Raw genomic sequence first — 15,624 nt, 5'->3', positions numbered from 1 at the left:
ACACTAAAGTGTGTTACTGACACTCTCCAACTACTGACTTCAGACTCCAGCAAGAAGTCAACCCTTCCACCAGCTGGGCAAGCAGCCAGAGAGGCTGGACATCGGAAAAGCTCAAAAGTGGAAGAGTTCACAGGTTTGGTAATGAGAGATTTTTAAATAAGCTTTCTAGCATGACACAGATGGGTGCCATTTCATGAGGACTTCCCTGCTCACTTCCGTCCCCCATGATAAGCTGGGTCGCCCATCTGCTTTTATTAGCAAACACTAAAACATGTGCAAGATACATGTTCTGTTCCATTGCCTGTTATTTCTGAGGTAGGGCATGCTTCAGACATAATCACAGGCACCATTTACTGCATGTTCCCTCAGAGCTGGCATGGTGCTAGGATTCCATATATCATCTCACTAACTGTACAACCACCATAAGAGGGTGGTGCTACTATCCCAATTTCACATACAAGGAAATTGAGACTTAGAGAGATTAAGCAGTTGGTTACGATCAGCCAGTAAGGTGCTGAAGCTGGCAAGCAAATACAGGTTGGTCTGACTTCAAAGATTCTTAACTTCTAGGCCATAATAAACATAAACTAGCATAGACTAATACAGAGGATTGGGATGAATAACAATACATTCCTTAAATCTATATTTAATGTTTATTACACACTACAAAGCACTATCCCAAAAAGATAGTGATGTCTAATTTTAGGTGAACTACTTCTGAGTGTCAGGCTCTATTCTAAGTGCTCTGAACCTGGTTCTCAAACTCGAACATGCATTGGAGTCTCTTGGTGGGCTTGTTAACACACAGATCGTCGGCCCCACCCCAGAGTTTCTGATTCTGTAGCAGGTCTGGGGTGGGGCCCAAGAACTTGCATTTCTAACAAGTTCCCAGGTGATGCCGATGGTCCAGAGACCACACTTTGGAAACCATTGCTCTGTATGAATTAACTCACTGAGCACACACATCGATGCTTTAATCTTCATTATGAAGATGAGGAAACCGAGGTCCCGAGAGGTTAAGTAACTGGCTCAAATAAAGAGAAATACACCTTTATAGTTGAGCTTCTCTTCGTTAAGCTGAGCCCAGAATAACTTTACTTCTCTCTCCTTGACACTGCCAGCAAATCCCACTACAGGAGGCTATCCAAGCCCAGTTTACCCAGCTCAGGGCCATGCTGTGAAGTTATTCTGATGTTTCGGCTGGCATATATCCTGGGTTTATTAATACCAAGGGAAGCCCAAATGGTTTAGGAAGAAACAAGTATTCACCAGCTCCCTTGTCCACCCACTTATTCAACTCATTAGCATTTATTAGCTTCTTCTGGGCACTCAGCAGAGTTCTAGACAACAGGGAAAATCTCAGAAAGGAGAAGATAAGCTTCCTGAACTAAGTGAGCATCAGGCTGTGAAGCGAGGTCTAAATGAGCGCCATCAGTGAGGAAGTAGACTTATGGACCCGACTCAGCAGGCAGGCAGGTTTGTATGGGCTACAGAGATGATGCCTGAGAATCATAATGGTGAGCGCAGTAATTGTTGTAGGCCAGGTTGCCTGGAATAGGATTCTGAGTGGAGAGCTGCATGCAGGTGTTTATTGGAGAGCGCTCAATACAGACAGAGAAATGGAAAGAAAGGAAGATAGACAAAGGGATAGCAAGAGAGCCAGGCAAAGAGAGATGAGAGACAGAAGGAGGAAGGGAGGGAAGGAGAGAAAGAGAGAGCAAGAGAGACAGAAATTTATTATGACGACTAAGTTTGGTGGGGGTGGGCAGGGGAGGATGGGAGGCAGGGTGGAAGAAGGACTCCAGCTTGTGAGAGGGAAAGATGGGGTTCGAATTCCATCTCCATATCCTGTCATAGAGTTGAGGAGCCCAAGCACATTGTGAACAGGAGGTGAGGAAGGGATGCTGTTGAGTTTCTCATGGAGGGAGCTGCAGGATGGACATGATCAGCCTGGGGGTAGGGTACTCAGGGCCATGGCTGACAGCCTGGTGGATGCCTGCGAGAACAGATGAGGCGGGTTCTTGCTCTGCATCTCACTCTTTGCCAGCTGAACTGATTTTTCATCTTAATAAAGGCAATAATATTCCAAAAAGCAACTGTGGCCTTTTGTATGTGTTGCTGGGGAAGTGGATGGGTCCCCGGTGTCACATAAACTCAGCAAAGACTAGTCCACGTATTTGGAGTTCTTGACACATGTCCAGGGGCTGGATCTATAGCGCTAAATTTTCCTTAAAGTCTAATTTTGTGTTATATGTTTGAGGAAAGTGAAGTGTGGAAGGGGGTTTGTGTGACAACTCCACTAAGACGTGAGAGCAGTGAGCAGTGGCTGTTAGGGAGCATACACACAGGGAACTGAGATTGGTTTTATCTGCTCCTTGCTCCAAATTTCAACAACCAGCCGCCAGTTGACTGTCCCTATATGTTGCTCTCTTGTTTCTGGCTATAAATATCAGAATACCATTGAGTAGTATTTCCTATCAGATAGTGATAATAATAATGTGATGACAGTAATAATAGTAATAATAACACGTGACATTTGAATTTTCTATGTGCCAAATAGCATGCTATGCCCACAATATCATCCTCTTTTAAAATGCATATAAAAACAATGAGACAGGTATTATATTCACTGTTATAGGTGAAGAAACAAGGTCCAAGGATGTTAAAGTACTTGTCCAAGGCCTCTCACCTGGAAAAAGGAGAAGCTAGGATGAAAACCAGCTCTGACTCTGGAATTTGGGCCCTTATGTTCCACACTGTCTCCATACCTTAAATGCTGCCTTTGGGGCCCCTTTTTTTCTCCTTTCCCTTTCTTCCTTCATTCCCTCTAGAAATATTTATCAAGCACCACCAATGTGCTGGGCACTGGGCTCAGCGCTCAGAATACAGGGATGAAGGGATCACACCACCCTTGCCTTGGTGAACATGGCAGCCTGGGGCTTAATTCCAGCTGGATGGTTAACGTCAACGGCAACTCCAGTGCTGAATCTGCTTGACTCCTTGGGAAACTGTCTGTGTCAATGGAAGACAGTCCCTTCTTCCTGAGGATACCTCAGCTCCTGGGCAACCCCAGGTTGTACTCAGCTCTCGCGGAAGCAAGCCCACCAACAAAACTCATGGACTAGAATCCATTCCAGCTCAGCCTAAACAGAAGCAGTGCTTCTCTCAGTACTGCCTCTCTGTCAGCACAGCCCAGTAGTTAAAAACATGAGCTCTGTATTCTAGTTCACACACTGGCTCTTCCTCTTCATAGCTGTGTGACCTGGAACAAGTTACTTAACCTCTCTGTCTCTCAGTCTCCTCTGTTAAAATGAAGATATAACAGTATCTACCTCATAGACAGTGTGTGGAAATTACTGGGCTCAATCTATTTTAGCTCTTATCCCTTCATGAACTGATATATATATATATACATATGTATTCAACTAATATTGAGTGAATGAATCTTGCCTCACAGGCCAAATTTAACCTTTATAATATTTATGATAAAGATAGTTTCTTCGACCCAGTCGTGATTTACTGTAAAGGAGTTAAAAGCAACTAGAATGAAGATCAAATGAGGCTTTTGCAGACATAGGCATAGCTTGGAAGAAGTGTTTTTAGATATACTTTTTCTCAACCTAAGGCATATTGCTGAGTTGCAAGGAGTCCAGACACTGGCTGCCAACATCAGAGGTTTCCAGAAGCAGGGGGGTGGCGCCTTGCTCCACGACACGTCTCTGAAGCATCTTTGACATTAAGGAAGGTGAGGGCCTGTTTCTCAGGGTCAGCAGTTACAGAACGAGAGTCTTAATCATACCAGTGAGTCCTCAGGCCACAGTCCTTCCTGCTGATGCTGAGATGCAATTAATCCTCGTCCCTTTGATTATTCATGAGGATATGACAGAGCACTTTGTTCTCTTTAAATTTTCAGAGGTTCCATTTCCCATTGTGGCCAGCCCCTGGGGACCAGGATGTCTTGCTATCCCTAAGTCCTCCTTATCCAGGGCACAGTGTGGGGCAGGCAGAAGGAATGAGCGGAGGGGCAGATGTTTCTGTGCTGTGGTATAGTGCCAAGGGCATTGGATTGGGAGTTCATGTCCCCGGATATCTGAGCTTGAATTTGGTCTCTCCTGCTAACTAATGCTGCAGCCTCAGAAATAACAGTGAACCTCCCACCCTGGGAAATTTTAAGAGCTAAATTTCACTGGGTGTTTATTGTGGGCCAAGCACTGCTCCAAGTTCACAAGTACCACTCAAGGCTGCCACTAATATCACCCCACTTTACAAATGAGGAAACAGTCTTGGAGTGGTTGAGAGGGTGGAGCTGCCACGTCCTATCCAACGGGGAAAGTTCCTACAAGGGCTAAATGAATAACGTCTTCAAAGAGTCTGGGACAGCTAGTGTTGATACAAGTTGGTGTCTGTCTTTGTTCCCTTTCCACTCTGAGATCTCACGCATGCGCCTGCTAGTTGGGATGCTGAAGGAGACAGACTGAGCGTGGCTGGACCATGGGAAGATGGAGGGGGTGATGGGTAGACCACGAAAAGGGGGCCTCAGTCAACGAATAATGCACACCAGATGCAGACCAAAAACTCTGGGAAGAGTATTCAGAATGTGAGATGCCGCGAGCAAGGGCGCCAAAAACTGCTTACTAGATTGAAATTTACGAGATCACTAAGAATGATTTTTCCCCCCTGGGATTAACTCAATGACATGGCCTGCCTTAGCTCAGCAAACAAATTTTCTAGAACAGAGGAAAATGGCTTGCACCAGCTTTTTGATTCAGAAATGTTTACTGCATTTATTACGTAGCAGAAAACAGGCACAAAAATAATAAGACCCACTTGCTCTGATGGAGGGGCGTATAGGGTGGAGGAGGGGATAAGATGAACAAGCCAACCACTAAAAACAATACCCATAAGAGCTAACACTTGCTTTCTGCCTGAGCCTACGTTAAGTGCTTCCTAAGCATCAGCCTAGTTAACATACACAGAAACCCTGTGAGGAATAAAGGTGTTGTTATTATTTTCATTCTGTGAATGGGGAAACTGAGAAGTTGAGTAGCTTGCCCTAGGGGGTGGGCTTTGGACATAGACTGTTGCCTCCAGGGCCCATGCCTTAGCCATTACCCTTAGGAGAGCAGAGGGGGAAGGGGTGCAGCGTAGTGATGTGGAAAAGCCAGACGCCCTGTGCGTATAGTAATGGAAATGCCAGCTGCCGTAACGAGTGAGCCCTGGAATCTCAGTAGTTGAGGTAATAGAAGTTTCCCCCTATGTTCACTGCAGCATTATTCACAACAGCCAAGATGTGGAAGCAACCCAAGTGCCCTTCAACTGATGACTGGATAAAGAAGATGTGGTATATATATACACCAGAGTACTACTAAGCCATAAAAAAGGTAAAAGCATCCCATTTGCAACAACCTGGATGGGCCTTGAGGGTATTACGTTAAGCACAATAAGCCAGATAGAGAAATACAAACACCACATAATTTCACTCATATGTGGAAGACAAACACACACATGGATAAAGAGAACAGATTAGTGGTTACCAGAGGGGAAGGGGGTTGGGAGTGGGTGAAAGGATTAAAGGTGCACATGTGTATGGTGACGGATAAAAATTAGACTATCGGTGGTGAGTATGATGCAGTCTATACAGAAACTGACAAAGAATAATGTACACTTGAAATTACACAATGTTGTAAACCATTGTGACCTCCATAAAATAATTGAAAAAAAAGATAACAGAAGTTTCTTTTCTCCCCCTTGTACATATAAAGTCTAAATGGCGGTGGGGCAAGGACAGGACAGGGGTAAAAGTGCAGTTAGTGAGGGTCCTGGGTGGGTGGAGGCTGCCATCTTTGACATGTGCTCCAGGTAAACTCTGACATCTGCCAGGAAACTGGGAAGAGAGAGAGCAGGGAGGACTTCACAAGAAAGGGCAGGACTGGAAGTGATGCGCATCACATGGCCTCGGCTACGACCCACTGGCTCAGGCTCAGGTGAGTGGCCCCAGCCAGATGCAAGGGCAGGGGTGGTGAAGGCAGTTTAAAAAGACAGTCCCTGGGGCCAGCCCCAGTGGCCTACTGGTTAAATTCAGTGTGGTCCGCTTCAGTGGCCTGGGTTCGGTTCCCGGGTACAGACCTACACCACTCATCAGTGGCCATACTGTGGCAGCAGCTCATGTACAAAATAGAGGAAGATTGGCAGCAGATATTACCTCAGGGCGAATCCTCCTCAGCAAAAAAAAAAACAACAAACAGTCCCTGGCTAGGCAGCAGCTTATCAGCAGCAACCTCCATCTGCAGAAGGAGAGCACAGAGCTTTGAGAGCAGCCATCTCGGCCACATACCTACAGAAGCTCCAAGTCCTTCTATATTACTGAAATAAGAGGAATAAGGAGAAGTGGCCAGAGAGAGAGAGAGAGAGAGACAAGGCCCCGATGACGAGGGCCATACGTGCCAGGAAGCTAAGGAGATCGAACATTATCTTTACAACAATGGGCGTCTCTGTCAATTACGAGCAAGGAGTGACAGAGCCGACTGGTGTGTTAGGAAAACCATTCTGGCTGCAGGTAAAGAGCTGACTTCAGAGAGAGGAAACTGGGCAGGCAGCCAGTAAACGGATGCTGCAGGAATCTAGGCGAGATGTCCTGGGGCCAGAAGTGAAACAGCAGTAGACAGGGCAGGGAGAGGCAGGCAGAGACAGCAAATGTCCTGCTGTCTGGAATCCTTTATATGAAAGCCTCCCTAACCCGCCTCTACTTCCCCACAAAAGCCCAGCTCACTTCTACTTCTCGTGAGTGCCCCACCCTCCACCTCTACCTCCACTCTTGTCCAATTTACCTGCTTATCATCCTCAGACTGGAGTGCAAATGCCACTTCCTTGGGGAAGCCTTCCCTGATTTCACCCCCACCTCTATCTCAGGTCAGTTCCCTATTACAAGCCTCATAAGAGCTTGTATCTCCCTTTCATAGCACTTGGCGAAGTTTTTCACATGATTATTAGATTTATATGCCCACCTTTGATCCAGAGGGCTTCTCCGAAAGAAGAAAAGCTGTGGTATTTGCTACTGAATCTCTAGTGCCTAATTCAGTGTCTTGCACAGAGTAGGCCCCCACCACATATGTGTCAGATGAGTGAGTGAATAAAGGAATGAGTCACAGGATTTGGAAACTCATAGCACATTGAAGAAGAGCTAAGCAACAGTCTTGGGTTGCCGGCTTGAGTAGCTGGGTAGATGTTGATGCCTTTCATGGTCAATGATGGTTTTATTTTCAACAAAATATTCTCCTATAGTGATTTTGCAGATGCTCGTGTTTTTTCTGCTGAAATAAATGACTATCCAATATGTCCAAATCCTCCAACACACTGAGGATTCCTACTCACCCAGGCTCTCACAGTTGACTGTAAAAATGATGTATGGTTCATCAGTCATTCAGGGAGGGTACCTGCACACGTGCCCATATAGAAGGTGGGGGAGCCTCATGATGCCCCCTCTATAGATCCTGCCTGCCTTCTGTGGTTTCTACTTTGAAGTGATTTGAATGACACTGGGAAAAATGCCTCATCCATAATGAATAGAATTTAATAATTGAGTGGTAGCCACTTAACTCTGTCTGAAACTTTAGTTCCGCTTTCCTTTCCAAGATCTGTGGCCCATCTCAGGTTGCTACTCTCTCTGTTTAGATGAGATGATGAAAAAGGGAAATGGAAAGCATCACATGTCAGACTCAGATGCAAATAACTATGTCGTGACAGTAATGTTACTCTCCAGAAACTGAGCACATCCTCAATCAAGATGCTCAATGTCCTGGCAGCTTGTTAAATAGGACTGGCAGTAAAACCCTCATCCTGAAGTTCCTGACATGAGCCACACTCAGTTGCTTATTTTGTTACTTTTCCCTTAAGGAAGTGTCAGCCCATTTTCAATCAGGTTCTACAGATTTGATCAGGGACGTTACCCTCTCAAACCATCTGGTTGTGCTATTGTCAAAGGAAGACGGGGTCTTCAAAGATAGGACAGAGCAGTGTAGACACTTGGGCAATTCCAATGAGAAAGCAACCTGCTCTGGATCAAAATATTTTCCTATACTATATTAAAGTTTCCTTCAAAATTACGGTTTAGTCTGACATTTGTCACATTCTGTCTGCAAATTCCCCATCCCAGACTTTGATAAAAATCAGACAGACGTCTTGGTGCCCTTAGAAATGCACACTTTATATTAACTTAGGAAACCTTATCCTAATTAGATTGAATCCTTTTTTATCATCTCATCAACATCAAGTTAGGAAACGTGTCCCTGGGACACAGTCTTTTGGCTCTTTAAAATGTCTATAGTTAGCGCTGGGTGAGAGGTTGAACAAATGTTTGTTAAATGAATGAATAAATAAAAGGATGAATGATTTGGGTTCTCCCAACATTCTGGATTGTCAAGTGGAAACGGAACAGGCTTCGGAACCTACTCATATTAGGATACGAACCCTAGTTCTGCTACTTGCTACCTGGTTTTCTTCAGGCCTCTGTGGGGTCTCCACGCTGAAAAGGGAGGCAGCCCAGGGAAAGTGGCTGCATTAGTTTCCTGTTGCTGCTGTAACAAGCTATCACAAACTTAGCGGCTCAAGAAAACAAAACCAACACAGATTTATTACATTACAGTTCTGAAGATCAGAAATCCTAATGGGTTTCACTGGCTAAAATCAAGGTGTTAGCAGGGCTGTGTTCATTCTGGGGGCTCCAGGGGAGAATCCATTTCCTTGTCTCTTCCAGCTTCTAGAGGCTGCCTGCATTCCTTGGCTCATGGTCTCTTCCTCCATCGTCAAAGCCTGCAGTGTAGCATCTTAAAATCTCCTTCTGACTCTTCTACCTCCCTCTTCCATCTTTAAGGACCCTTGTGCTTACATTGGGCCCACCTGGATAATCCAGGATAATCTCTCCATCTCAAGGTCCTTACCTTAAATCACATCTGCAAAATTCCTTTTGCCATGTAAGGTGACATACTCATAGGTGCCAGGGATTAGGACATGAATGTCTGTGGGGGTCCATTAGCCTGCCTACCACAGCAGTCATGCAGCCAGTGGCTACATTTATCGGATTAGTCCAACAGTGATGGGAAGCACCTCCATCCCTCTCCAGGGTATCATACATAAAGCATAAAAAGCACACCCCAGGAAGCTCCCCCCACCATGAGAACAGGGGCTGGTTGTCTTCTTAAGAGGAATCTAGTTCTGCCTGGGGGTGACTGACTGGTCTTTCCACTGTGGGGCAGTGGAATGGTCTGGGCTCTCCTTAGGACTCTTTAGGTTTTATAAGACAGTGACAACTCCACCCTAGCTTGGTTGAGTGTTCACCTAAATGGATGTGCACTTGGCCAATAGTCTTTCCTATAGCGGTAACCTTGAACTCAGTGCTGCACACTACCTATCAAATCTTGGTTGGGAGAAACGCTATTCAAGGAGACTCTCTCACCTGAGAGATGGGCAGTCCAACCACACCTTTAAAGTGTCCACAGATTAAGCCAGACTACAACATTTTGGTCCCAGGATATTTGCTTTCACTAAATTTTGTTTCACTTTGGTGCTATTAGACTACATTAGGGACACATCATAAGAAAAAGCACCACAGAAATACCTGAATTTACTATGACAATTTTGTTGAAGATGTTCATAGCATGTCTGCATACATTTCTTATGAGAAACCATAGAGAAGTATTTCCCCAGTCTCAAAACCCCGTACTAGTTATGGTTTTCCCTAGTAATTGGTTTGTTTCCATCCAATGCACACTAGCTCACAGGGCTGACCATTTTTCTCTATTTGCACCCACTATTAGGAAGTGAAGAGCCAAGACTTGTCCATCTTTGCCAAAGCTTTAGGACATCATAGCCAAGACATCATAAGCCTAGGACATCATGGTACATTATGTGCACCAACTTATTTCCCTACCTTCATTCTCTCTTTCCCCAAGTTCCTTCATCTGGTTCACATTTTAGTTCTTATTGTTGTAGTGTCCGTAAGCCCAGAATAAGGCATGGCAAAAACTCATTTCCCAAGATTTTTTTTCTCTTTTGTGAGACACGTGCCCCTGATACATTTCTCTTTGTTCCAAGAACAAAGTCAAATGAAAAAAAATAAAAACATCAAATGAGACATCATCAGTGCTGATGTTTAAACACTGACTCTCAGCAGAACTGAGTTTAGCACCATTGTAAAGACAGGAGCTTATGCTGAAATATGAAAATGGATCTTAAAGCTTTGTATGCCGAGCACACTAAGATTGTAAATGCCAGCGTTCTAAATGGATTGCTTGCTGTTAGCAGATTCATTGACACTGAGACCCATTTCTTTTCTAAGAGATGTTTAACTTTTATTATATCTTTACTCATGGTCAAAAGACATCGGCAAATTTGCTAAAGTGATTAAAGATATTCCTCTAAAGGCATTCCTAAAGTTTTATGTCTTTGTCTTCACGTTTTTGTACGTGAGCCTGCCTTCTTAGAAAGGAAAAACAGAAAAGTGCTTTATAGCATGTAGGGTTTTGATAGTTTTAGAAAGCCAAGATTTTAAAAAAACATTAATGTTAGCAGAACCTCCAGTGAAAATATCTTCAAGATAGACCCAACAGGAGGAGTTCATCTCTGAGTTCATCAAACCACAGAATCACCAACACTGAGAACCTCTCAAACCCTATTAGATGCTGTATCAGGACCTTCTCTTTTTAATCTCTATACCCATAGAGTCTAGAATATAGCGTGAGTTCCATAAATACTTGTTGAATTAATGAGTGATATCTCTCACTCTCAGAAAGATTAGCTGTCTACTGCAACCTCAGCAGACCATGATGACAGGAACATGGTACTTGCCATGTGGCAGGTGGGCAATATGTACTAAATGACTGGCATTAAGACACATCCGAACCACAGAGGAACTTTCTGCCATGCCGGAACTCCAGAGCAGCAATTTTTATTTCCTTCATTTTTTCCCTTATCAAAGACACACCTGACAGATGACATTTGCATGTGCAACCACTTTCATTGGTATGCTTAGGTTTATGTGTAATTCCCATTGTGACAGTAAAATCTCTGTCTATCTTGCTCCCGCTCAAGAAAATATATCAGAACACAAATGAATATAGATATCATTAATATGGGAACAATCTCTATTCCATGCCAGTTTATTGAAAAAGTAAATCATCTGCCATTTTGGCTTTTCAGACAACAGTAGTAGTACCTGACTTATGAGGTATCTCACAATGATTGACATAACAGTTCATTGTGACACAAAGCTGAGAGTGCTTCTCGACAGAAACCGTCTCTGAAACTCACTGAGTCCTGATATGCCATCTTGGAGACCTTTCCAAACTCCAGAAAAAACATATTTATGAGGCTTACCCTAACCCCAGCACAATCATCTATATGAGCTCCACCATCCATGTGAACTTCACCAGAACCATAGAGATCATCCCTATTAATGGACATAGCTCACACAGGAATCTCATCGTCAACTGGGTATCACTCCACTTTCACCATTATGACTTGGAGGAAGAGGACTCACAAGCGGTCAACTTACCACACCACCGCCAGCCGAGTGCACGAGCACGGACATCCCTTCTCGGAGGTTGGCAACTTCAAAGAGCATCATGTAGGCTGTGACGAAGTTCATGGGGAACGCAGCAGCCTCGGAGAAGCTCATGTCATCTGGGATCTTGTAGACAAATTCCACTGGCGTGCAGACCACCTCTGCCCAGGCATTGTAATTGACAAATGCCATGACACGGTCTCCAATCTGGGCACAGGGAAGCATTGGGTTAGTGGAGGTTTCTTAATCTTTTGTGAGGGATTTCTCAAATACTCCTAAGAATCTGAAAACTATAGATTCCATCCCAGAAAAAAAAGCCCCGAATCCTCAACTATGCACACCCTCACCTGCCTCCCAATTTCAAGGCATTTGTGGATACAAGGAAGCCCATCTATGAAAACTTCCCAGGGGCTGTGCAAGCCAGGTTCTCTACTCCTCTTCTCAAGCATGAAGATAGAATGTGCATCACATCACACATCGCGGCATGTTAGGTCATTTTATTGACTCAACCTCTCATCCAATCCCTGTTTTGGAGTTGAGGAAACCTCAGCCACAAGGAAGGTTGAAGGGGCAGGGCCAGGAGTAAAATCTACTCTCATTTGTTCTCTGCCACCCTATGTGGATTCCCTGCCAGGCTAGCTCACTGTGGTATTGGCATCAAAGGTTAGCACTGGATTACCGATTGCCATGGATGTGAACTGTAGTGCACCAGAGGAGCCATGTAAATCCAAGTGCAGGAGACTGAACAACAGCAATCAGGCTCCGAGAGAAACAGGAGAATGCCACCGAGTGTGACGAACGGCAACTAACATTTATTGGACACATATTATATGGCCTAAGGGCGTCACGTGTTTTAACTCATCTAATCCTTACAAATACCCTCTGAAGGCATGGCTGAATCTGTGCTCTTTTTATCAGTATTTTACACAGCCAGACACCACGCAGTAAAAAGAGCAGTCTTACCTTTAAAGTGGTTATGATGGTATGCTAAGTTTTTTTCATAGCATATCATTAATAAAGGGAAATAAGTAAACTAGTAGAAATAGCTTGCATGAGCTGCCAAGTGCTAGTTAAATTGAACCATTCTGCTGTTCGATGTTAGTTGTTCGTACTATGACTATCAAATGCAATATACAAGTTGCTGTGGTCATAGGGAGTTCTCAATAAATTAATGGCTTTCATATATGTATGTTTTAGTTTACACAGTCATGCACTGCATAATGATACTCGGTCAACGACAGACTGCATACATTATGGTGGTCCAAAAGATCAGTACCATATAGCCCAGGTGTGTGGTAGGCTACACCATTTAGGTTTGTTTAAGTACGCTCTATGGTGTTCGCACAATGATGAAATCACCTAATGACACATTTCTCAGAATGTATCTCCGCTGTTTAGCAATGCATGACTGTATATATTTTTATAATTGATTCTCCTGTTTTACTTTCTTTGTATCTTAGCTTTTCTCTTCTACTTCTATCCAACGATAATAACAAAAGCCTTCCATGAGATGGGTTCTGTAAGAGCCTCATATTACAGACGAATGATTATAGATTTCATAAACATTTAAATTGAGGCAAAAAGAGATTAAAGCACATGCTAGAGAGTAGCTGGGCCAGGATTTGAATCTAGGTCGGCTGACTCCAGATACAAATAATTAATTCATTACACCTGAGATAAGTGCTACCAAGAAGACATAAAGTTAAATAAGGTGTACAGCAGAGGAACCAACCAAGTCTGGGAATATTAAACTCTTTAAGACTTAGTATCCTTAGCTCTAAAATGGGTACAATATTAGGAAAGAGTCCTTATGAAGATTAAATACCATAATATGCATGCAGTCAGTTGGCACAGTGCCAGTAAAAATGAGGAAAGAGCAATCAATATTAACTCTTAAAAAGAACAGATTGGATGGGGCTGGCTCCGTGGCCGAGTGGTTAAGTTCGCGCATTTCGCTGCAGCGGCCCAGGGTTCGGATCCTGGGTGCGGACATGACACGGCTCGTCAGGCCACGTTGAGGTGGCGTCCCACATCCCACAACTAGAAGGACCTGCAACTAAGATATACAACTATGTACCAGGGGGGGTTAGGAAATAAAGCAGGAAAAAAAAAAAAAGAACAGATTGCTTCCTGAGCTCATGGAATTCATAGTTTAATGATCAAAAGCTCAATATAGACCCATTATATTTCATGAAGCTTTCTAATGAAGGAATAGCAGTCTAGTGAAGACACTGATGGAAAGGAGAGGCTGTCTCACTGGCAGTGAGTGTCCCAAGCCTTGGAAGGGTTGAAGACCAAATGATGCATGTTGGGAGTATCATCTTAAATGCAATGGCTTGGACCAGAGGATAACTAAGGTCTAGCTCTGGCATCCTCTTCTGCAGAGAATCATGAAAACTCACAGATGCACAGTACCACAGAGTAGCTGATGGCCTCCAGTGTCGACACAGAGTGGATAAAGCGTATTTCAACCACCTTGACAGTGATGGTCACAGCCATCACAGCAGGGCTGACTGCTCCAGGTCTCTCATTCAACTTGGCTCCATCTTTTCCATTTCATTATCAAAATGGCAAAAGGAGCTAAGCAATCGGATCAGCCCTAGTCTCAGAGTCCAGAGGTAGGCACCTTTTTTAAAATATCCACTTCACCTCATTATTTAATTCTGCCAAGAAAAAGAAATTAGTTCTGGGCAAGTGAGCCCAAATTATTCCTTCACTGCTTTGCCTCTGGCAACAACTTTTCAAGCTTCCCTTGCAACTGATCAACTAAGAGAGCTATTCAGTGTGCTGCCGCATGGAATTCTATCTTCAACACAATTGAAAATCTTAAATCAAAATTATAGATACTATTAGTATTGGCTTTTCTCCCAAATCACACCCTGACTGGAAACCTGAGATGACGTCTATTTCTTTGTGCAGCCGAAAGTCACTGGAGGAGAGTGGGCATGAAGGGTAGGTTTGACTATAAGTAAGCCAGGGCTCACTGGAAGATGAAAGATCATATATAAGGGAAAATATATATAATCAAGCATAGCAAGTCTTCCCTCTAAACCAACGCCAACAACTTCCCTATCTATGTTATATTCTAAAATAATGGGTGATTTATCCAATACTCATAGACTAATAGAGTGAGCAGTATGGTGTTTTCCTCTGGGACCATGTGGAGGAGTGACAAGCAGATAAAATTTCTTATATGCAACACTTTTCAGGGAGAGGCGGTGTTGCCTCTGGTTATATTGCCCACCTGGGGACAGAAAATGTAAAATCATGTGAAAGAAAAGAAAAAGCTCATTTAGTTCTTCTTTCTCCACATTTCTCTGCTGTATTATCTGGAAACCATTGACAAAAAGACTGATGAGTGGGATGAGTTTCTAGACGTCCATCATAATGAATTTGGATCACACTGATATTTTCAGTGTACTGAGGCTCGGATCGCGCTGAGACCAAGCAGCAGCTCAAATTCAATTCCAAGGGCATGTTGGCATTGCATTTTATAGGATTTTTCTTCCTGCATTTAGTATCGCAACATTTGCAGGCTGGGAGCAGGGGTAAAGGTCCTGGGATTGTAGGAAGAGTAAACAGGCTCTGGTGACTTGAATCTAAGTTCAACTATTACTTACTACCTTTCTGATCTCACGGAAAATTAGTGAACCCTTCTGAACCTTGTCTCCATGGGGATAATAACAACTGTTACCTCGCAGGCTTGTTGTGGGGCTGAAAAAAGATAACTTGCCCATGTTTCTCGTTGCGGTAGATTCTCAAATGTGGCTCCATTCATTTCTCCCTGGGGAGGCACTTTGTTAGGAGTGAGAGCTCTTGTACCCGATTTCCATTATTTTTCCTCACTCCAAACTACTGCAATTTTGTGCGATTGATTTGCCCACAGTTTTTCAGTTATTATAGATGGGATTCTATCTGATTTGCATTATAATGGTAGGAAGGGTCATATATCTTTTCACTGATTAAAAAATTTTTATTATGGAGAATTTTGAACATGTACAAAAGTAGTCGGAATGATATAACTCTTTTTATCCATTGCACTACTCCCTAAGCCATCAATTCATGGC

At 43.6% G+C, this 15,624-nt stretch overlaps 1 protein-coding gene and 1 non-coding gene across 3 annotated transcripts in view; one reads left to right on the top strand and one right to left on the bottom strand.

Annotated features, from left to right (window-relative positions):
• VAT1L (vesicle amine transport 1 like) overlaps nucleotides 1–15,624 on the bottom strand; it is a 143,598-nt gene that overhangs the window by 105,184 nt on the left and 22,790 nt on the right. For both annotated transcript variants that reach the window (XM_014845934.3, XM_070500543.1), the window contains exon 3: nucleotides 11,549–11,764. In XM_014845934.3, coding sequence (XP_014701420.1) covers nucleotides 11,549–11,764 — 216 coding nt within the window. The remainder of the gene's footprint in view (nucleotides 1–11,548; nucleotides 11,765–15,624) is intronic.
• On the top strand, nucleotides 12,446–12,589 carry LOC123281909 (small nucleolar RNA SNORA15). The gene has a single exon (XR_006521705.1). It is a non-coding gene; the product is annotated as a small nucleolar RNA SNORA15 (small nucleolar RNA).

This window comes from Equus asinus, chromosome 28 (genome assembly GCF_041296235.1).
Source record: "Equus asinus isolate D_3611 breed Donkey chromosome 28, EquAss-T2T_v2, whole genome shotgun sequence".
Lineage (NCBI taxonomy): Eukaryota > Metazoa > Chordata > Mammalia > Perissodactyla > Equidae > Equus > Equus asinus.
This window is presented reverse-complemented; position numbering and strand designations above follow the sequence as displayed.